Source organism: Oncorhynchus mykiss, chromosome 13 (genome assembly GCF_057628025.1).
Source record: "Oncorhynchus mykiss isolate SJ-2025 chromosome 13, ASM5762802v1, whole genome shotgun sequence".
In the NCBI taxonomy this organism is placed as follows: Eukaryota; Metazoa; Chordata; class Actinopteri; order Salmoniformes; family Salmonidae; genus Oncorhynchus; species Oncorhynchus mykiss.
Genome location: NC_143034.1, coordinates 85,642,411 through 85,666,370, shown reverse-complemented (window position 1 = coordinate 85,666,370; position 23,960 = coordinate 85,642,411). Strand labels below are relative to the sequence as shown.

Genomic DNA, 23,960 nt, shown 5'->3' with positions numbered 1-23,960 from the left:
TTATAGATGTCCACGTATTCAAGGTCGGAACCATCCAGGGTGGTGATGCTAGTCAGGCGTGCGGGTGCAGGCAGCGAACGGTTGAAAAGCATGCATTTGGTTTTACTAGCGTTTAAGAGCAGTTGGAGGCCACGGAAGGAGTGTTGTATGGCATTGAAGCTCGTTTGGAGGTTAGATAGCACAGTGGACGGGCCAGAAGTATATAGAATGGTGTCGTCTGCGTAGAGGTGGATCAGGGAATCGCCCGCAGCAAGAGCAACATCCTTGATATATACAGAGAAAAGAGTCGGCCCGAGAATTGAACCCTGTGGCACCCCCATAGAGACTGCCAGAGGACCGGACAGCATGCCCTCCGATTTGACACACTGAACTCTGTCTGCAAAGTAGTTGGTGAACCAGTTACGGCAGTCATCAGAAAAACCGAGGCTACTGAGTCTGCCGATAAGAATATGGTGATTGACAGGGTTGAAAGCCTTGGCAAGGTCGATGAAGATGGCTGCACAGTACTGTCTTTTATCGATGGCGGTTATGATATCGTTCAGTACCTTGAGCGTGGCTGAGGTGCACCCGTGACCGGCTCGGAAACCAGATTGCACAGCAGAGAAGGTACAGTGGGATTCGAGATGGTCAGTGACCTGTTTGTTGACTTGGCTTTCGAAGACCTTAGATAGGCAGGGCAGGATGGATATAGGTCTGTAACAGTTTGGGTCCAGGGTGTCTCCCCCTTTGAAGAGGGGGATGACTGCGGCAGCTTTCCAATCCTTGGGGATCTCAGACGATATGAAAGAGAGGTTGAACAGGCTGGTAATAGGGGTTGCGACAATGGCGGCGGATAGTTTAAGAAATAGAGGGTACAGATTGTCAAGCCCAGCTGATTTGTACGGGTCCAGGTTTTATCCAGGTTTTGCAGCTCCCGAACATCTGCTATCTGGATTTGGGTAAAGGAGAACCTGGAGAGGCTTGGGCGAGTAGCTGCGGGGGGGGCGGAGCTGTTGGCCGAGGTTGGAGTAGCCAGGCGGAAGGCATGGCCAGCCGTTGAGAAATGCTTGTTGAAATGCTTGTTGAAGTATAATTACAAGCATTTCTCAAGTGTCAAAGGCTTTTATTGACAATTACATGAAGTTGATGCAAAGAGTCAATATTTGCAGTGTTGACCTTTTTTTTCAAGACCTCTGCAATCCGCCCTGGCACGTTGTCAATTAACTTCTGGGCCACATCCTGACTGATGGCAGCCCATTCTTGCATAATCAATGCTTGGAGTTTGTCAGAATTTGTGGGGTTTTGTTTGTCCACCCGCCTCTTGAGGATTGACCACAAGTTTTAAGGTCTGGGGAGTTTCCTGGCCATGGACCCAACATATCGATGTTTTGTACCCCGAGCCACTTAGTTATCACTTTTGCCTTATGGCAAGGTGCTCCATCATGCCGGAAAAGGCATTGTTCGTCACCAAACTGTTCCTGGATGGTTGGGAGAAGTTGCTCTCGGAGGATGTGTTGGTACCATTCTTTATTCATGGCTGTGTTCGTAGGCAAAATTGTGAGTGAGCCCACTTCCTTGGCTGAGAAGCAACCCCACCCATTACTGTTGGCATGACACAGGACTGATTGTAGCTCTCACCTTGTCTTCTCCAGGCAAGCTTTTTTCCGGATGCTCCAAACAATCGGAAAGGGAATTCATTAGAGAAAATGACTTTACCCCAGTCCTCAGCAGTCCAATCCCTGTAACTTTTGCAGAATATCAGTCTGTCCTTGATGTTTTTCCTGGAGAGAAGTGGCTTCTTTGCTGCCCTTCTTGACACCATGCCATCCTCCAAGAGTCTTCGCCTCACTGTGCGTGCAGATGCACTCACACCTGCCTGCTGCCATTCCTGAGCAGGCTCTGTTCTGGTGGTGCCCCGATCCCGCAGCTGAATCATCTTTAGGAGACGGTCCTGGCGCTTGCTGGACTTTCTTGGGCACCCTGAAACCTTCTTCACAACAATTGAACCGCTCTCCTTGAAGTTCTTGATGATCCGATAAATGGTTGATTTAGGTGCAATCTTACTGGCAGCAATATCCTTGCCTGTGAAGCTCTTTTTGTGCAAAGCAATGATGACGGCACGCGTTTCCTTGCAGGTAACCATGGATGACAGAGGAAGAACAATGATTCCGAGCACCACCATTCTTTTAAAGCTTCCAGTCTGGTATTCGAACTCAATCGGCATGACATAGTGATCTCCAGCCTTGTCCTCGTCAACACGTACACCTGTGTTAACGAGAGAATCAGTGACATGATGTTTGCTGGTCCTTTTGTGGCAGGGCTGAAATGCAGTGGAAATGTTTTTGGGGGATTCAATTCATTTGCATGGCAAATAGGGACTTTGCAATTAATTGCAATTCATCTGATCAGTCTTCATAACAATCTGGAGTCTATGCAAATTGCCACCATACAAACTGAGGCAGCAGACTTTGTGAAAAATAATATTTGTGTCTTTCTCAAAACTTTTGTCCACAACTGTAGAGACCAGCAGTAGAGAGATAACCTACCTGTGCAGTTGACCTTAGAGACCAGCAGTAGAGAGATAACCTACCTGTGCAGTTGACCTTAGAGACCAGCAGTAGAGAGATAACCTAGCTGTGCAGTTGACCTTAGAGACCAGCAGTTGAGAGTTAACCTAGCTGTGCAGTTGACCTTAGAGACCAGCAGTAGAGAGTTAACCTAGCTGTGCAGTTGACCTTAGAGACCAGCAGTAGAGAGTTAACCTAGCTGTGCAGGTGACCTGAGAGACCAGCAGTAGAGAGATAACCTAGCTGTCCAGTTGACCTTAGAGACCAGTAGTAGAGAGATAACCTACCTGTGCGGTTGACCTTAGAGACCAGTAGTAGTGAGTTTAAGACCTCATCTTCGTCCTGTTCGTCTAGAACCTTACATTGGCGCAGGTAGGGAGTCAGTTTACCAGGCGAGATGTAGCGACTTAAGATGTAGCGGTTACTCTCCACTGACTCCCACAGAGACTCCGTGTCCTCACCTCCATTCTCCATCTCTACACACACACACAGTGACAGATGTTTACTATACCCATCTCTACACACAGTGAAAGATGTAGGTTTACTATACCCATCTCTACACACACACAGTGAAAGATGTAGGTTTACTATACCCATCTCTACACACACACAGTGAAAGATGTAGGTTTACTATACCCATCTCTACACACACACAGTGAAAACTGTAGGTTTACTATATCCATCTCTACACACACACACACACAGTGAAAGATGTAGGTTTACTATACCCACCTCTACACACACACCGTGAAAGATGTAGGTTTACTATACCCATCTCTACACACACACAGTGAAAGATGTAGGTTTACTATACCCATCTCTACACACACACAGTGGAAGATGTAGGTTTACTATACCCATCTCTACACACACACAGTGAAAGATGTAGGTTTACTATATCCATCTCTACACACACACACACACAGTGAAAGATGTAGGTTTACTATACCCATCTCTACACACACACAGTGAAAAATGTAGGTTTACTATATCCATCTCTACACACACAGTGAAAGATGTAGGTTTACTATACCCATCTCTACACACACACAGTGAAAGATGTAGGTTTACTATACCCATCTCTACACACACACAGTGAAAGATTTAGGTTTACTATATCCGTCTCTACACACACACAGTGAAAGATGTAGGTTTACTATACCCATCTCTACACACACACACACACACACACACACACACACACACACACACACACACACACACACACACACACACACAGTGAAAGATGTAGGTTTACTATATCCATCTCTACACACACACAGTGAATGATGTTTACTATATCCATCTCTCTCTATATATAGAGCTTTGTAAAAGTATTCACAACCCTTGGTGTTTTTTCTATTTAGTTGCATTACAACCTGACCTCTAACCGTAACCCTAACCCTTACAACCTGACCTCTAACCCTAACCCGAACCCTTACAACCTGACCTCTAACCCTAACCCTAACCCTTACAACCTGACCTCTAACCCTAACCCTTACAACCTGACCTCTAACCCTAACCCTTACAACCTGACCTCTAACCCTAACCCTTACAACCTGACCCCTAACCCTAACCCTAACCCTTACAACCTGACCTCTAACCCTAACCCTAACCCTGACATTTAAGTTGATTTTTATTAGGATTTCATGTACCGGACATACACAAAATAGTCCAAATTGGTGATGTGAAATTAAAAAAATAACTTGTTTAAAAAAATTCACAAAAAGAAAAAACTGAAAAGTGGTGTGTGCATATGTATTCACCCCCTTTGCGATGAATCCTCTAAATAAGATCTGGTGCAACCAATTACCGTCAGAAGTCACATAATTAGTTAAATAAAGTCCACCTGTGTGCCGTCAGTCTAAGTGTCACATGATCTGTCAGTATATATAAACACCTGTTCTGAAAGGTCCCAGTGTCTGCAACATCACTAAGCAAGGGGCACCATGAAGACCAAGGAGCTCTCCAAACAGGTCAGGTACAAAGTTGTGGAGAAGTACAGATCAGGGTTGGGTTATAAAAAAATATCAGAAACTTTGAACATTATACGAAGCACCATTAAATCCATTATTAAAAAATGGAAAGAACATGGCACCACCACAAACCTGAGGGCCAACCACCAAAACTCACGGACCAGGCAAAGAGGGCATTAATCAGAGAGCCACCAAAGAGACCAAAGATAATCCTGAAGGAGCTGCAAAACTCCACAGCAGAGATTGGAGTATCAGTCCATAGTACCGCTTTAAGCCGTACACTCCACAGAGCTGGGCTTTACAGAAGAGTGTCCAGAAAAAATAAGCAAACATGTTTGGTGTTCGCCAAAAGGCATGTGGGAGACTTCCCAAACATATGGAAGAAGGTACTTTGGTCAGATGAGAATAAAAGCTAATTTTTTGGCCATCAAGGAAAATGCTATGTCTGGCGCAAACACAATACTTCTCATCACCCCCAAGACACCATCCCCACAGTGAAGCATGGTGGTGGCAGCATCACGCTGTGGGGATGTTTTTCATCGGCAGAGAATGGGAAAATGGTCAGAATTGGTCAGTCGTCCGGAGAGTTGAGACTGGGATGGAGGTTCACCTTCCAGCAGGACAATGACCCTAAGCATACTGCTAAAGCAACACTCGAGTGGTTTAAGGGGAAATATTTAAATGTCTTGGAATGGCCTAGTCACAGCCCAGACCTCAATCCAATTGAGGACCTGTGATATGACTTAAAGATTGCTGTACACCAGCAGAACCCATCCAACTTGAAGGAGCTGGATGGGTTCTTGAAGGAGCTTATTTCTTGTTTGTTTCACAATAAAACATATTTTCCCTCTTCATAGTGGCATGTTGTGTAAATCAAATGATACAAACCCCCCACAAATACATTTTAATTCCAGGTTGGAAGGCAACAAGATAGGAAAAATGCCAAGAAGGGTGAATACTTTCGTAAGCTACTGTATCTCTCTCTCTCTCTCTCTCTCTCTCTCTCTCTCTCTCTCTCTCTCTCTCTCTCTCTCTCTCTCTCTCTCTCTCTCTCTCTCTCAATTCAATTTCGATATAAGGGCTTTATTTGCATGGGAAACATATGTTTACATTGCCAAAGCAAGTGAAATAGATATTAAACAAAAGTGAAATATACAATAAATAATAAACAATAACACAAAAGTTCCAAAAGAATAAAGACATTTCAAATGTCATATTATGTACAAATGGTTAAAGTACACAAGGGAAAATAAATAAGCATACATATGGGTTGTATATCTTCTTAATATTGGGTCAGTCACAGTGCTCAGGTATTCTGCCACTGTGTACTCTCTGTGTAGGGCCAAATAGCATTCCAGTTTGCTCTGTTTTTTGGTCATTTCTTTCCAATGTGTCAAGTAATTATCTTTTTGTTTTCTCATGATTTGGTTGGGTCTAATTGTGTTGCTGTCCTGGGGCTCTGTGGGGTATGTTTGTGTTTGTGAACAGAGCCCTAGGACCAGCTTTGTTATGGAAGGTTTGGGAATCGCTTCCTTTTAGGTGGTTATAGAATTTAACGGCTCTTTTCTGGATTTTGATAATTAGTGGTTATCGGCCTAATTCTGCTCTGCATGCATTATTTGGTGTTCTACGTTGTACACGGAGGATATTTTTGCAGAATTCTGCGTGCAGAGTCTCAATTTGGTGTTTGTCCCATTTTGTGAAGTCTTGGTTGGTGAGCGGACCCCAGACCTCGCAACCATAAAGGGTAATGGACTCTATGACTGATTCAAGTATTTTTAGCCAGATCCTAATTGGTATGTTGAAATTTATGTTCCTTTTGATGGCATAGAATGCCCTTCTTGCCTTGTCTCTCAGATTGTTCACAGCTTTGTGGAAGTTACCTGTGGCGCTGATGTTTAGGCCAAGGTATGTATAGTTTTTTTGTGTGCTCTAGGGCAACAATGTCTAGATGGAATTTGTGGTCCTGGTGACTGGACCTTTTTTGGAACACCATTATTTTGGTCTTACTGAGATTTACTGTCAGGGCCCAGGTCTGACAGAATCTGTGCATAAGATCTAGGTGCTGCTGTAGGCCCTCCTCGGTTGGTGACAGAAGCACCAGATCATCAGCAAACAGCAGACATTTGACTTCGGATTCTAGTAGGGTGAGGCCGGGTGCTGTCTCTCTCTCTCTCTCTCTCTCTCTACCTCTACATATTTCTCTCTCCCCCCCCCTCTCTCACTCTCTCTACCTCTACATATTTCTCTCTCTCTCCCCCCCCTCTCTCTCTCTCTCTACATATTCCTCTACCTTTCTCTACCTCTACATATTTCTCTACCTCTCTCTACCTCTACATATTTCTCTCTCTCTATCTCTACATATTTCTCTCCCTCTCTCTCTCTCTCTCTCTCTCTCTCTACCTCTACATATTTATCTATCTCTACCTCTACATATTTCTCTCTCTCTCCCTGTACCTCTACATATTTCTCTCTCTCTCTATCCCTCTCTCTCTCTCTCTCTCTCTACCTCTACATATTTCTCTCTCTCTCTCTCCTCTCTCGCTCTCTCTCTCTACCTCTACACATCTCTCTCTCTCTCTCTCTCTCTCTCTCTCTCTCTACCTCTAGATATTTCTCTCTCTCTCTACCTCTCTCTCTACCTCTACATATTTCTCTCTCTCTCTCTACCTCTACATATTCTCTCTCTACCTCTACATATTTCTCTCTCTCTCTCTCTCTCTCTCTCTCTCTCTCTCTCTCTCTCTCTCTCTTTCTCTTTCTACCTCTACATATTTCTCTCTCTTTCTCTCTCTCTACCTCTCTCTCTCTCTCTACCTCTCTCTATCTCTCTCTACCTCTCTCTCTACCTCTCTCTCTCTACTTCTACATATTTCTCTCTCTCTCTACCTCTCTCTCTATACTGTGTCTGGTTGGCCCTGCTTAGTGGCTCTATAACCCTGCTTTGTGTCTTCAGCCAGGCAAATCAGCCCTATCTAACACACACACACCAGATAACAGCTCTATGCAAATGTATGTATGCGTGTGTCAGGAAGGAAAGGAGACGGAAAGAACAGTTGTTTCTGCACACACACACACACACAGACTGAGGAGGAGATTTAAACTACGAACTGTTACCTACCACACACACACACACACACACACACACACACACACACACACACACACACACACACGGTTACCCACAGACGTTTCCTCTTCTCTTAATTTGTAGTGTGTGACTCAGAAAGTCACTTCCCACTTCCTCCTTCTACTGCAGATGTCAAGACTCAGTTCAATGTAAAGGGCTTTATTGGCCGAGGAAACATATGTTAACAATCAAGTGAAATAAACAATAAAAAATGTACAGACTATATATCATGTCTAAATATACAGTGTTGAAACGATGTACAAATAGTTAAAGTACTAAAGGGAAAATAAATCAACATAAATATTTCACTCTCCTTATTGTTGGGTCAGGTATTCTGCAACAGTGGGAAGGTATTTGGCAGCCTTTCTCAATAGCAAGGCTCTCTCTCCCTCTCCTTAATGTTGTTTTTTTTGCCACTGTGAACTCTCTATTTAGGGCCAAATAGCATTTCAGTTTTTTGGTAAATTCTTTCCAATGTGTTTTCTCATGATTTGGTTGGGTCTAATTGTGCTGCTGTCCTGGGGCTCTGTGGGGTCTGTTTGTGTTTGTGAACAGAGCCCCAGGACCAGCTTGCTTAGGGGACTCTTCTCCAGGTTCATCTCTCTGTAGGTGATGGCTTTGTTATGGAAGGTTTGGGAATCACTTCCTTTTAGGTGGTTGTAGAATTGAACGTCTCTTTTCTGGATTTTGATCATTAGCGGGTATCAGCCTAATTCTGCTCTGCGTGCCTTGTTTGGTGTTTTACGTTGCACACTGAGGATATTTTGGTGTCAATTTGGTGTTGGTCCCATTTTGTGAATTCTTAGTTTGTGAGCTGACCCCAGACCTCACAACCATAAAGGACATTGGATTCTATAATTGATTCAACTATTTTTAGCCAGATCCAAATTGGTATGTTGAAATTTATGTTCCTTTTGATGGCGTAGAAGGCCCTTCTTGCCTTGTCTCTCAGATCGATCACAGCTTTGTGGAAGTTACCTGTGGCACTGATGTTTAGGCCGAGGTTCATGCAGTTTGTTTTTAGAGCAACGGTGTCTAGATGGAATTTGTATTTGTGGTCCTGGACCTTTGTTGGAACACCATTATTATTATTTTACAGTCAGGGCCCAGCTCTGACAGACTCTGTGCAGAAGATCTAGTCAACAAAGCATGAAAAGCCTTTGCCTTTGTTTTTGTTTGTTTGTCAATTAGGGTGTGCAGGGTGAATGCGTGGTCTGTCGTGCGGTAAATTGGTAAAAAGCAAATTTGACATTTGCTTAGTACATTGTTTTCACTGAGGAAATGTACGACTCTGCTGTTAATGATAATGCAGAGGATTTTCCTGAAAGGTTGCAGTTGCATGTAGTTATTGGGGTCAAATTTTGGGTGATCAGTACTTGGTTCCAAAAATTGAGGAAGATGTTAAAGCGTTTAAGTCTCCCTCTCTCCCTTTCTCGCCCTCTTGTTATCTCTCTCTCTTTCCCTGTATCTTTCCATCTCTCTCTCTCTCTCTCTCTCTCTCTCGCTCTCTCTCTCTCGCCCTCTTGTTATCTCTCTCCCTTTCCCTGTATCTTTCCATCTCTTTCTCTTTCTCGCCCTCTTGTTATCTCTCTCCCTTTCCCTGTATCTTTCCATCTCTCTCTCTCTCACCCTCTTGTTATCTCTCTCCCTTTCCCTGTATCTTTCCATCTCTTTCTCTTTCTCTTTCTCGCCCTCTTGTTATCTCTCTCTCTTTCCCTGTATCTTTCCATCTCTCTCTCTCTCTCTCTCTCTCTCTCTCTCCCTTTCTCGCCCTCGTGTTATCTCTCCCCCTTTCCCTGTATCTTTCCATCTCTCTCTCTCTCTCTCTCTTTCTCACCCTCTTGTTATCTCTCTCCCTTTCCCTGTATCTTTCCATCTCTCTCTTTCTCTCTTTCTCACCCTCTTGTTATCTCTCTCCCTTTCCCTGTATCTTTCCATCTCTCTCTCTCTCTTTCTCACCCTCGTGTTATCTCTCTCCCGTTCCCTGTATCTTTCCATTTCTCTCTCTCTTTCCCTCTCTTCATCTCTCTCCCCTGACCCTGTCCACCCCCTCTCTTTCTTGCTATCTCTGATTGCAGAGAAGGTGGAAGCTCCCTTGTCTAATCTGATTTCTAACCCTGCACTAGTCCTGGAGAGTTACAGGCTTTAGTTCTAACCATGCACTAGTCCTGGAGAGTTACAGGTTTTAGTTCTAACCCTGCACTAGTCCTACAGAGTTACAGGCTTTAGTTCTAACCCTGCACTAGTCCTACAGAGTTACCGGCTTTAGTTCTAACCCTGCACTAGTCCTACAGGGTTACAGGCTTTAGTTCTAACCCTGCACTAGTCCTATAGAGTTACAGGCTTTAGTTCTAACCCTGCACTAGTCATACAGGGTTACAGGCTTTAGTTCTAACCCTGCACTAGTCCTGGAGAGTTACAGCCTTTAGTTTTAGTATTCCATTAGGGTTAGGGATAGGGGTTAGGGTTAGGGGTTAGGGTTAGGGTTAGGGGTTAAGGGTTGGGGGTTAGGGGGTTAGGGTTAGAGTTGGGTTTAGGGTTGGGGTTGGGGTTGGGGTTAGGGTTAGGGTTAGGGGTTAGGGTTAGAGTTAGGGTTAGGGGTTAAGGGTTGGGGGTTAGGGGTTAGGGTTAGGGTTAGAGTTAGGGTTAGGGGTTAAGGGTTGGGGGTTAGGGGGTTAGGGTTAGAGTTGGGTTTAGGGTTAGGGTTGGAGTTGGGTTTAGGGTTAGGGTTGGGGGTTAGGGGTTAGGGTTAGAGTTGGGTTTAGGGTTAGAGTTGGTTTTAGGGTTAGAGTTGGGTTTAGGGTTAGAGTTGGGTTTAGGGTTAGAGTTGGGTTTAGGGTTAGAGTTGGGTTTAGGGTTAGAGTTGGGTTTAGGGTTAGAGTTGGGTTTAGGGTTAGGGTTGGGTTTAGGGTTAGAGTTGGGTTTAGGGTTAGGGTTAGGGTTAGGGTTGGGTTTAGGGTTATGGTTATGGTTAGGGTTTCTGTTTATGGGTTAGGGTTAGGTTTAGGTTTGGGGTTAGGGTTGGGGTGTCACGCCCTGGTCTAAGTATTTTGTGTTTATCTTCATGTATTGGGTCAGGCCAGGGTGTGGCATGGGGTTTTTGTATTGTGGTGTGTTTTGTCTTGGGGTGTTGGTGTGTATGTATTGGGATTGTAGCTAGTGGGGTTATCTAGCAAAGTCTATGGCTGTCTGGAGTGGTTCTCAATCAGAGGCAGGTGGTTATCGTTGTCTCTGATTGGGAACCATATTTAGGCAGCCATATTCTTTGAGTTTGTCGTGGGTGATTGTCCTTAGTGTCTTGATGTCCTTAGTCTGTGTTAGTTTACACTAGTATAGGCTGTTTCGGTTTTCGTTATGTTTATTGTTTTGTAGTGTTTGTATTTAGATTTGTGTTTCGTTTGTTGAATAAACATGGATCGCAATCTACACGCTGCATTTTGGTCCGACTCTCCTTCTCACCAAGAAAATCGTTACATGGGGTTGGAGTTAAGTTAGGGTTAGGGGTTAGGGTTGGGGTTGCAGTTCAGTTTAAGAGGGTTTCTGTTTATGCTGGCATCAACCCTTTGGTTGCACGCGCCTATTGCAACCGATCGCAGCAGCTGTACATAGTCTATCGGTAAATAGCCCACCCAATTTGCCTACCTCATCCCCATACTGTTTTTATTTACTTTTCTGCTCTTTTGCACACCAGTATCTCTACCTGTACATGACCATCTGATCATTTATCACTCCAGTGTTAATCTGCTAAATTGTAATTATTCGCCTACCTCCTCATGCATTTTGCACACAATGTATATAGACTCTCTTTTTTTTTCTTTTTGTCTACTGTGTTATTGACTTGTTTATTGTTTACTCCATGTGTAACTCTGTGTTGTTGTTTGTGTCGAATTGCTATGCTTTATCTTGGCCAGGTCGCAGTTGTAAATGAGAACTTGTTCTCAACTAGCCTACCTGGATAAATAAAGGTGATCTGGTCTACCTGGTTAAATAAAGGTGATCTGGTCTACCTGGTTAAATAAAGGTGATCTGGTCTACCTGGTTAAATATAGGTGATCTGGTCTACCTGGTTAAATAAAGGTGATCTTACATCTGGCCGGTCATCTAACCCTCACCCATCTAGCCCTAACCCATCTAACCCATCTAACCCTAACCCATCTAACTCATCTAACCCCAACCCATCTAACCCCAACCCATCTAACCCATCTAACCCTAACCCATCTAAACCATCTAACCCTAACCCATCTAACCCAAACCCATCTAACCCTAACCCATCTGGCCGGTCATCTAACCCTAACCCATCTAACCCTAATCCATCTAACCCATCTAACCCTAACCCATCTAACCCTCACCCTAACCCATCTGGCCGGTCATCTAACCCTCACCCATCTAACCCTCACCCATCTAACCCTAACCCATCTAACCCTAACCCATCTAACCCTAACCCATCTAACCCTAACCCATCTAACCCTCACCCTAACCCATCTGGCCGGTCATCTAACCCTAACCCATCTAACCCTAACCCATCTAACCCTCACCCTAACCCATCTGGCCGGTCATCTAACCCTAACCCATCTAACCCTAACCCATCTAACCCATCTAACCCTAACCCATCTAACCCTCACCCTAACCCATCTGGCCGGTCATCTAACCCTAACCCATCTAACCCTCACCCATCTAACCCTAACCCATCTAACCCTAACCCATCTAACCCTAACCCATCTAACCCATCTAACCCTAACCCATCTAACCCTAACCCATCTAACCCTCACCCTAACCCATCTGGCCGGTCATCTAACCCTAACCCATCTAACCCTAACCCATCTAACCCTCACCCTAACCCATCTGGCCGGTCATCTAACCCTAACCCATCTAACCCTAACCCATCTAACCCTAACCCATCTAACCCTCACCCTAACCCATCTGGCCGGTCATCTAACCCTAACCCATCTAACCCTAACCCATCTAACCCTCACCCTAACCCATCTGGCCGGTCATCTAACCCTAACCCATCTAACCCTAACCCATCTAACCCTAACCCTAACCCTAACCCTAACCCTAACCCATCTGGCCGGTCATCTAACCCTAACCCATCTAACCCTAACCCATCTAACCCATCTAACCCTAACCCATCTAACCCTCACCCATCTAACCCATCTAACCCTAACCCATCTAACCCTCACCCATCTAACCCTAACCCATCTAACCCTAACCCATCTAACCCTAACCCATCTAACCCTAACCCATCTAACCCTAACCCAAATATAGAGAGTCTGGAGAGGGTGAGAGAACATGAAAGGCCGAAAGCTCCAACAATTAAATTGTTTTTGCTCATCAATATACACCCAATACCCCACAACGAGAAAGAAAATACTGTTTTTTTAGACATTTTTGAAAGCGTATTACATTTATGTTTTTAAATATCTCATGTACATAAGTATTCAGACGCTTTCCTCAGTGTTTAGTTGAAACACCATTGGCAACGTTTACAGCCTCAAGTCTTCTTGGGTTAGGGTTAGGGTTAGGACTACAGGCTTGGCACAAGCTCTGTCAGGTTGGATGGGAAGAGTTGCTGCACAGCTATTTTCAGGTTTCTCCAGAGATGTTTGATCGGGTTCATGACCGGACTCTGGCTGGCCCACTCAAGGACATTCAGAGACTTGTCCTGAAGCCACTCCTGTGTTGTCTTGGCTGTGTGCTTAGGGTTGTTGTCCTGTTGGAAGGTGAACCTTCACCCCCAGTCTGAGGGCCAGAGGGCTCTGGAGCAGGTTTTCATCAAAGATCACTGAACTTTGCTCTGTTCATCTTTCCCTCGATCCTGACTAGTCTCCCAGTCCCTGCCGCTGAAAAACATCCCCACAGCATGATGCTGCCACCACCATGCTTCACCGTAGGGATGGTGCCAGGTTTCCTCCAGATGTAACGCTTGGCATTCAGGCCAAATAGTTCAATCTTGGTTTCATCAGACCAGAGAATCTTGTTTCTCATGGTCAGAGTCCTTTAGGTGCCTTTTGGAAAACTCCAAGTGGGCTGTCGTGCCTTTTACTGAGGAAGTGGCTTCCATCTGGCAGCTCTATCATAAAGGCCTGATTGGTGGACTGCTGCAGAGATGGTTGTCCTTCTGGAAGGTTCTCCCATCTCCACAGAGGAACCCTGGAGCTCTGTCAGAGTGACCATCGGGTTCTTGGTCACCTCCCTGACCAAGGCCCTTCTCCCTCGATTGCTCAGTTTGGCCGGGCGGCCAGCTCTAGGAAGAGTCTTGGTGGTTCCAAACTTCTTCCATTTCAGAATGATTGAGGCCACTGTGTTCTTGGGGACCTTCAACGCTGCAGAAAGTTTTTGGTACCCTTCCTTAGGGAAGGCCTCGACATAATCCTGTCTCAGGGCTCTACGGACAATTCTTCCGACTTCATGGCTTCATTTGCTCATTATGATTTTATTTGTAACATATTTTACCTTTATTTAACTAGGCAAGTCAGTTAAGATCAAATTATGTTTTACAATGACCAAAGGCAAAAGGCAACACAGTATGGTAGCAACATAACAACAACATAGTAGCAACACAACATGGTAGCAACACAACATGACAACAGCATGGTAGCAACACAACATTTTATTTATTTATTTTACCTTTATTTAACTAGGCAAGTCAGTTAAGAACAAATTCTTATTTTCAATGACGGCCTGCAGTGGGTTAACTGCCTGTTCAGGGGCAGAACGACAGATTTGTACCTTGTCAGCTCAGGGGTTTGAACTTGCAACCTTCCGGTTACTAGTCCACCGCTCTAACCACTAGGCTACCCTACCACCCCATGACAACACAGCATGGTAGCAACACAACGTAGCAACACAACATGACAACACAGCATGGTAGCAACACAACATGACAACACAGCATGGTAGCAACACAACATGACAACAACATGGCAGCAACACAACATGACAACAACATGGCAGCAGCACAACATGACCACACAGCATGGTAGCAACACAACATGGTAGCAACAACATGACAACAACATGGTAGCAACATAACATGACAACACAGCATGGTAGCAACACAACATGACAACATGGCAGCAACACAACATGACAACACAGCATGGTAGCAACACAACATGACAACATGGCAGCAACACAACATGACAACACAGCATGGTAGCAACACAACATGACAACAACATGGCAGCAACACAACATGACAACACAGCATGGTAGCAACACAACATGACAACATGGCAGCAACACAACATGACAACACAGCATGGTAGCAACACAACATGGTAGCAAAACAACATGACAACAACATGGTAGCAACACAACATGGTAGCAACACAACATGACAACAACATGGCAGCAACACAACATGACAACACAGCATGGTAGCAACACAACATGGTAGCAACACAACATGGCAGCAGCACAAAACATGGTACAAACATTATCGGGCACAGACAACAGCACAGAGGGCAAGAAGGTAGAAACAACAATACATCATACAAAGCAGAAACAACTGTCAGTAAGAGTGTCTGTCCATGATTGAGTCTTTCAATGAAGAGATTGAGATCAAACTGTTCAGTTTGAGTGTTTGTTGCAGCTCGTCCCGTCGCTAGCTGCAGCGAACTGAAAAGACCAAGAGATGTGTGTGCTTTGGGGACTTAATAGAATGTGACTTATACCTGTACCCCCCCACCTGACCTCTGCCTGTCTCTGACCCTGAGCCAGCCTGCCGTCCTGTACCTTGGTCTCTACTCTGGATTACAGACCTCTGCCTGTCTCTGACCCTGAGCCAGCCTGCCGTCCTGTACCTTGGTCTCTGGATTACAGACCTCTGCCTGTCTCTGACCCTGACCCTGCCGTCCTGTACCTTGGTCTCTACTCTGGATTACAGACCTCTGCCTGTCTCTGACCCTGAGCCAGCCTGCCGTTCTGTACCTTGGTCTCTGGATTACAGACCTCTGCCTGTCTCTGACCCTGAGCCTGCCGTCCTGTACCTTGGTCTCTGGATTACAGACCTCTGCCTGTCTCTGACCCTGAGCCAGCCGTCCTGTACCTTGGTCTCTACTCTGGATTACAGACCTCTGGCTGTCTCTGACCCTGAGCCAGCCGTCCTGTACCTTGGTCTCTGGATTACAGACCTCTGGCTGTCTCTGACCCTGAGCCAGCCGTCCTGTACCTTGGTCTCTACTCTGGATTACAGTCCTGACAGTCTGCACTTGGGTCTTACCTTGATTCCTGATGTTGTTTTAAGTCTTTGTAACCTATATAGAGTCAAAGTGCTGAGTGTGGAAACAAGCAGAGTCTGTCGCACGGTTGGGTCAACAAGAAAGTTCATAGTCAACAAAGCAGGAGTCATGAGGCAAATAGCAAAATTCACAAGGAAAAAAATATAACGACTTGGGGCCATTGTCAGTTCAGAGTCACTCAACAGTGTCTGTGTGCTGGAGGAGAGCGATAGCACTGTCAACTGTGGGGAACTTATATAGACAGGCGTGTGCCTTTCCAAATCAGTTGAATTTACCACAGGTGGACTCCAATCAACTTGTAGAAACATCTCACGGATGAGCCAGGGTCTGAATACTTATGTAAATAAGGTATTTCGGTTTTTATTTTTAATAAAAATGTCTAAAAACCTGTTTTCACTTCTTCATGATGGGGTATTGTGTGTATGTTAATGACATTTGTATTTATTTAAGCAAACTAATGGCATGTCATTTTCACATAATCAATCTATGTACACAAAGAGATGATTACCTCCCAGTAGATCGTACTGGTTTTATGAATCTCTTTTTACAAATTTACAAAACTTTAAATAACTTTATGAATCTCTTGATAACGTGTCAACAGTAACAGAGCTCAGAGCCCGCGTAGATTCACAATCTGCAAGTGTATTTTTGAGTGTGTGTGTGTGTGTGTGTGTGTGTGTGTGTGTGTGTGTGTGTGTGTGTGTGTGTGTGTGTGTGTGTGTGTGTGTGCGTGTGTGCGTGTGTGTGTGTGTGTGTGTGTGTGTGTGTGTGTGTGTGTGTGTGCGTGTGTGTGTGTGTGTGTGTGTGTGTGTGTGTGTGTGTGTGTGTGTGTGTGTGTGTGTGTGTGTGTGTGGGTGCTCCATGAGGATGATAAAAGCTCTATTGTTCAGTGAAGCCTGGAGGAATATGATATCTGGGTTAAACTGGGAGAGAAGAGAAGAGAAGAGAAGAGAAGAGAAGAGAAGAGAAGAGAGAGACCAGTTTACAGCATGGCTATGTAAGCACCATCTTAGAAGGGAGGAGAAGAGGAGAAGAGAGAGAGACAGAGAGTACTGTACTCCGTCCAGCTAGTACTGTACTCCGTCCAGCTAATACTGTACTCCACTCAGCTAGTACTGTACTCCGTCCAGCTAATACTGTACTCTACTCAGCTAGTACTGTACTCTACTCAGCTAGTACTGTACTCTACTCAGCTAGTACTGTACTCTACTCAGCTAGTACTGTACTACACTCAGCTAGTACTGTACTCTACTCAGCTAGTACTGTACTCCACTCAGCTAGTACTGTACTCTACTCAGCTAGTACTGTACTCTACTCAGCTAATACTGTACTCTACTCAGCTAATACTGTACTCTACACAGCTAATACTGTACTCCGTCCAGCTAGTAATGTACTCTACTCAGCTAATACTGTACTCTACTCAGCTAGTACTGTACTCCACTCAGCTAGTACTGTACTCTACTCAGCTAGTACTGTACTCTACTCAGCTAGTACTGTACTCCGTCCAGCTAGTACTGTACTCTACTCAGCTAGTACTGTACTCTACTCAGCTAGTACTGTACTCCACTCAGCTAGTACTGTACTCCACTCAGCTAGTACTGTACTCCGTCCAGCTAGTACTGTACTCTACTCAGCTAGTACTGTACTCTACTCAGCTAGTACTGTACTCCACTCAGCTAGTACTGTACTCCACTCAGTGAGTACTGTACTCCGTCCAGCTAGTACTGTACTCTACTCAGCTAATACTGTACTCCACTCAGCTAGTACTGTACTCCGTCCAGCTAGTAATGTACTCCACTCAGCTAGTACTGTACTCTACTCAGCTAGTACTGTACTCTACTCAGCTAGTACTGTACTCCACTCAGCTAGTACTGTACTCCGTCCAGCTAGTAATGTACTCCACTCAGCTAGTACTGTACTCTACTCAGCTAGTACTGTACTCCACTCAGCTAGTACTGTACTCCACTCAGCTAGTACTGTACTCCACTCAGCTAGTACTGTACTCTACTCAGCTAATACTGTACTCCACTCAGCTAGTACTGTACTCTACTCAGCTAATACTGTACTCCACTCAGCTAGTACTGTACTCTACTCAGCTAGTACTGTACTCTACTCAGCTAGTACTGTACTCCACTCAGCTAGTACTGTACTCCGTCCAGCTAGTAATGTACTCCACTCAGCTAGTACTGTACTCTACTCAGCTAGTACTGTACTCTACTCAGCTAATACTGTACTCCACTCAGCTAGTACTGTACTCCACTCAGCTAGTACTGTACTCTACTCAGCTAATACTGTACTCCACTCAGCTAGTACTGTACTCTACTCAGCTAATACTGTACTCTACCTAGCTAGTACTGTACTCTACTCAGCTAATACTGTACTCCGTCCAGCTAGTACTGTACTCCACTCAGCTAGTACTGTACTCCACTCAGCTAGTACTGTACTCCGTCCAGCTAGTAATGTACTCCACTCAGCTAGTACTGTACTCCGTCCAGCTAGTAATGTACTCCACTCAGCTAGTACTGTACTCCACTCAGCTAGTACTGTACTCCACTCAGCTAGTACTGTACTCCACTCAGCTAGTACTGTACTCTACTCAGCTAATACTGTACTCCACTCAGCTAGTACTGTACTCTACTCAGCTAATACTGTACTCCGTCCAGCTAGTAATGTACTCCACTCAGCTAGTAATGTACTCTACTCAGCTAGTACTGTACTCTACTCAGCTAATACTGTACTCCACTCAGCTAGTACTGTACTCCACTCAGCTAGTACTGTACTCTACTCAGCTAATACTGTACTCCACTCAGCTAGTACTGTACTCTACTCAGCTAATACTGTACTCCACTCAGCTAGTACTGTACTCTACTCTACTCTACTCAGCTAGTACTGTACTCTACTCAGCTAATACTGTACTCCACTCAGCTAGTACTGTACTCCACTCAGCTAGTACTGTACTCTACTCAGCTAATACTGTACTCCACTCAGCTAGTACTGTACTCTACTCAGCTAATACTGTACTCCACTCAGCTAGTACTGTACTCCACTCAGCTAGTACTGTACTCCGTCCAGCTAGTAATGTACTCCACTCAGCTAGTACTGTACTCTACTCAGCTAGTACTGTACTCTACTCAGCTAATACTGTACTCCACTCAGCTAGTACTGTACTCCACTCAGCTAGTACTGTACTCTACTCAGCTAATACTGTACTCCACTCAGCTAGTACTGTACTCTACTCAGCTAATACTGTACTCCACCTAGCTAGTACTGTACTCTACTCAGCTAATACTGTACTCCGTCCAGCTAGTACTGTACTCCACTCAGCTAGTACTGTACTCCACTCAGCTAATACTGTACTCTACTCAGCTAGTACTGTACTCCGTCCAGCTAGTAATGTACTCCACTCAGCTAGTACTGTACTCCACTCAGCTAGTACTGTACTCCACTCAGCTAGTACTGTACTCTACTCAGCTAGTACTGTACTCTACTCAGCTAGTACTGTACTCCACTCAGCTAGTACTGTGTTGGAGTGGGGACACAACACATCCCTGAGGAGAGACTGTGTTGGTGGTGGAGTGGGGAGACAACACATCCCTGAGGAGAGACTGTGTTGGTGTTGGAGTGGGGAGACAACACATTCCTGAGGAGAGACGGTGTTGGTGGTGGAGTGGGGAGACAACACATCCCTGAGGAGAGACTGTGTTGGTGGTGGAGTGGGGACACAACACATCCCTGAGGAGATACTGTGTTGGAGTGGAGACAAAACACATCCCTGAGGAGAGACTGTGTTGGTGGTGGAGTGGGGACACAACACATCCCTGAGGAGAGACTGTGTTGGTGGTGGAGTGGGGACACAACACATCCCTGAGGAGAGACTGTGTTGGTGGTGGAGTGGGGACACAACACATCCCTGAGGAGAGACTGTGTTGGTGGTGGAGTGGGGACACAACACATCCCTGAGGAGAGACTGTGTTGGTGGGCTACTGTACTATACTGACTGTATGTACTATATGCTTGCTGCACTATACTGTACTATACTGGCTTTATATACTATATACTTACTGTACTATACTGTACTATACTGGCGTTATATACTATATACTTACTGTACTATACAAAACTGTACTGTACTGGCTGTATGTACTATATACTTACTGTACTATACTATACTGTACTATACTGACTCTATATACTATATACTTACTGTACTGTACTATACTGGCTGTATATACGATATACTATACCACACTATACTGACTGTATGTACTATATACTTACTGTACTGTACTATACTGGCTGTATATACTATATACTATACCACACTATACTGGCTGTATGTACTATATACTTACTGTATTATACTATACTGTACTATACTGACTCTATATACTATATACTTACTGTACTGTACTACACTGGCTGTATATACTATATACTATACCACGCTATACTGACTGTATGTACTATATACTTACTGTACTGTACTATACTGGCTGTATATACTATATACTATACCACACTATACTGACTGTATGTACTATATACTTACTGTACTGTACTATACTGGCTGTATATACTATATACTATACCACACTATACTGACTGTACTGTACTATACTGACTGTATGTACTATATTCTTCCTGTACTGTACTATACTGACTGTATATACTATATACTTACTGTACTATACTTGCTGTATATACTTACTGTACTGTACTATACTGACTGTATATACTATATACTTACTGTACTGTAGTATACTTGCTGTATATACTATATACTTACTGTACTGTACTATACTATACTGACTGTATGTACTATATACTTCCTGTACTGTACTATACTGACTGTATGTACTATATACTTCCTGTACTGTACTATACTGACTGTATGTACTATATACTTCCTTTACTGTACTACACTGACTGTATGTACTATATACTTACTGCACTATACTATACTATACTATACTGACTGTATGTACTATATACTTACTGTACTGTACTATACTATACTGATTGTATGTACTATATACTTCCCGTACTATACTATACTGACTGTATGCAATATATACTTCCTGTACTATACTATACTATACTGACTGTATGCACCATATACTTCCTGTACTATACTATACTATACTGACTGTATGTACTATATACTTCCTGTACTGTACTATACTGACTGTATGTACTATATACTTCCTGTACTATATACTGACTGTATGTACTATATACTTCCTGTACTATATACTGACTGTATGTACTATATACTTCCTGTACTGTACTACACTGACTGTATGTACTATATACTTCCTGTACTATACTTTACTATACTGACTGTATGTACTATATACTTCCTGTACTGTACTACACTGACTGTATGTACTATATACTTTCTGTACTATATACTGACTGTATGTACTATATACTTCCTGTACTATACTTTACTATACTGACTGTATGTACTATATACTGTTTCTCTCCTCCATTTCTCTCTCTCTCTACGGGAGATTGGCATTCACTCTATCTTTCTGTTTCCCTGTAGTCTGTTTCTCTCCTCCATTTCTCTCTCTCTTCGGCAGATTGGCATTCACTCTATCTTTCTGTTTCCCTGTAGTCTCTGTTTCTCTCCCCCAGTTCTCTTCTCTCCATCGTTTTGGTTTAAACTGTGACACATCACTATTAAATAATTAAACTATTTAAATCTTTACATCTTCACCCAGCTGTTGCTTAGCAGTTGAAAACATAAATTAATGAAAGTTATTTACCTGACAAAGACGACGAACTGACAGTAGAGAGTCGCTGACACCCAGGCATCTAATGCTGCTCTGAGAGAGAGAAAGAGAGAGAGAGAGAGAGAGAGAGAGAGAGAGAGAGAGGTTTACTCCATTCTAAACAAACTGATGTTTATCTGAGGACAGATCAGCTGGACTGAGAAGTAAATTTATACTACCAAAATGTCACCTGCCACACACACACACAGAAAGAGCGGGGGCGGGGTGAGGGTGAAAATAACAAGTGCATCGTGCTGAGCAGTGGGGTGTGAAAGAGCCAATAACGCCCCTTTGAATTGAATTGAGATATATATATATATATATATATATAGAGAGAGAGAGAGAGAGAGAGAGAGAGAGAGAGAGAGAGAGAGAGAGAGAGACAGAGAGAGAGACAGAGAGAGAGAGAGAGACAGAGAGAGAGAAACAGAGCGAGAGAGACAGAGAGAGAGAGAAAGAGAGAGGGAGGGAGAGAGACAGAGAGAGAGAGAGGGAGGGAGAGAGACAGAGAGAGAGAGAGGGAGGGAGAGAGAGAGACAGAGAGAGAGAGAGGGAGGGGGAGAGACAGAGAGAGAGAGAGGGAGGGGGAGAGACAGAGAGAGAGAGGGAGGGAGAGAGACAGAGAGGGAGGGGGAGAGAGAGAGAGAGAGAGGGGGAGAGACAGAGAGAGAGAGAGGGAGGGAGAGAGACAGAGAGAGAGAGAGAGAGGGAGGGGGAGAGACAGACAGAGAGAGAGGGAGGGGGAGAGACGGCGAGAGAGAGGGAGGGAGAGAGACAGAGAGAGAGAGAGGGAGGGGGAGAGACAGAGAGAGACAGAGAGAGACAGAGAGAGAGAGAGAGGGAGGGGGAGAGACAGAGAGACAGAGAGGGAGGGAGAGAGAATCAATTGTTCTTACATTTTATTTCCCATATTTGTCACCATTTCCATTTGACAATAAGTTTGTTTTAGAAGTTACAGCTCTCCAAAAAACTCTACACAGTCTATACAATGGATCTGGAAGGGACACGGCGGAGGTTTGTTTGCGTAGCACTCTACCTAGTTCCGTTTTGCATAGACTGTGAAGCCACTGTGGAGAGCCCATAGAGGTAGATAGAGGACTCATCTTTGTATATGAGCCATTATAGAGCACTACAGTGGAGGTGTCAAAATTTACGAAACTCAGTGGAGGCACACTACACCCTGGCGTGACGTTGTGGTAACCATGGAGGCTCACCCTGGCGTGACGTTGTGGTAACCATGGAGGCTCACCCTGGCCTGATGTTGTGGTAACCATGGAGGCTCACCCTGGCCTGATGTTGTGATAACCATGGAGACTCACCCTGGCCTGATGTTGTGGTAACCATGGAGGCTCACCCTGGCCTGATGTTGTGATAACCATGGAGACTCACCCTGGCCTGATGTTGTGGTAACCATGGAGGCTCACCCTGGCCTGATGTTGTGGTAACCATGGAGGCTCACCCTGGCCTGATGTTGTGGTAACCATGGAGACTCACCCTGGCCTGATGTTGTGATAACCATGGAGGCTCACCCTGGCCTGATGTTGTGGTAACCATGGAGACTCACCCTGGCCTGATGTTGTGATAACCATGGAGGCTCACCCTGGTCTGATGTTGTGATAACCATGGAGGCTCACCCTGGCCTGATGTTGTGGTAACCATGGAGACTCACCCTGGCCTGATGTTGTGATAACCATGGAGGCTCACCCTGGCCTGATGTTGTGGTAACCATGGAGGCTCACCCTGGCCTGATGTTGTGATAACCATGGAGACTCACCCTGGCCTGATGTTGTGGTAACCATGGAGACTCACCCTGGCCTGATGTTGTGATAACCATGGAGGCTCACCCTGGCCTGATGTTGTGGTAACCATGGAGACTCACCCTGGCCTGATGTTGTGATAACCATGGAGGCTCACCCTGGTCTGATGTTGTGATAACCATGGAGGCTCACCCTGGCCTGATGTTGTGGTAACCATGGAGACTCACCCTGGCCTGATGTTGTGATAACCATGGAGGCTCACCCTGGCCTGATGTTGTGATAACCATGGAGGCTCACCCTGGCCTGATGTTGTGATAACCATGGAAAGGTATTGATCCTGCAGATCATCTCTAGCTGACACCATTGTTAATCCTATAGAGCTCGGCATCTTGTAGTCCTCAAACCCAGAAAATGTATGATGAAAGAATAGGGTTTGGGATAAACGTAAAAAATGGGACCCGTTTCAGGAAACTAGGCGTCTGTGGCGCGTCACTACTTCACAGGAGAACCGTTTGAACGTAAACGTTTATT

At 44.7% G+C, this 23,960-nt stretch overlaps 1 protein-coding gene across 4 annotated transcripts in view; it reads right to left on the bottom strand.

Annotated features, from left to right (window-relative positions):
* The window catches only part of card11 (caspase recruitment domain family, member 11), a 98,077-nt gene extending 76,120 nt beyond the window's left edge, over positions 1–21,957 (bottom strand). For 3 of the 4 annotated variants that reach the window (XR_016486154.1, XR_016486153.1, XM_090197989.1), the window contains exons 1-2: positions 21,667–21,957; positions 2,834–3,022 (exon numbers count right to left, since the gene is read on the bottom strand). Coding sequence is in view for 1 of the 4 variants with exons in the window: in XM_090197989.1 (XP_090054115.1) it covers positions 2,834–3,022; positions 21,667–21,715 (238 nt within the window). In the remaining 3 variants the exon portion in view is untranslated. The remainder of the gene's footprint in view (positions 1–2,833; positions 3,023–21,666) is intronic. The other variant, XM_090197992.1, reaches the window with a different exon arrangement.
* Positions 21,958–23,960: the final 2,003 nt, after the last annotated feature.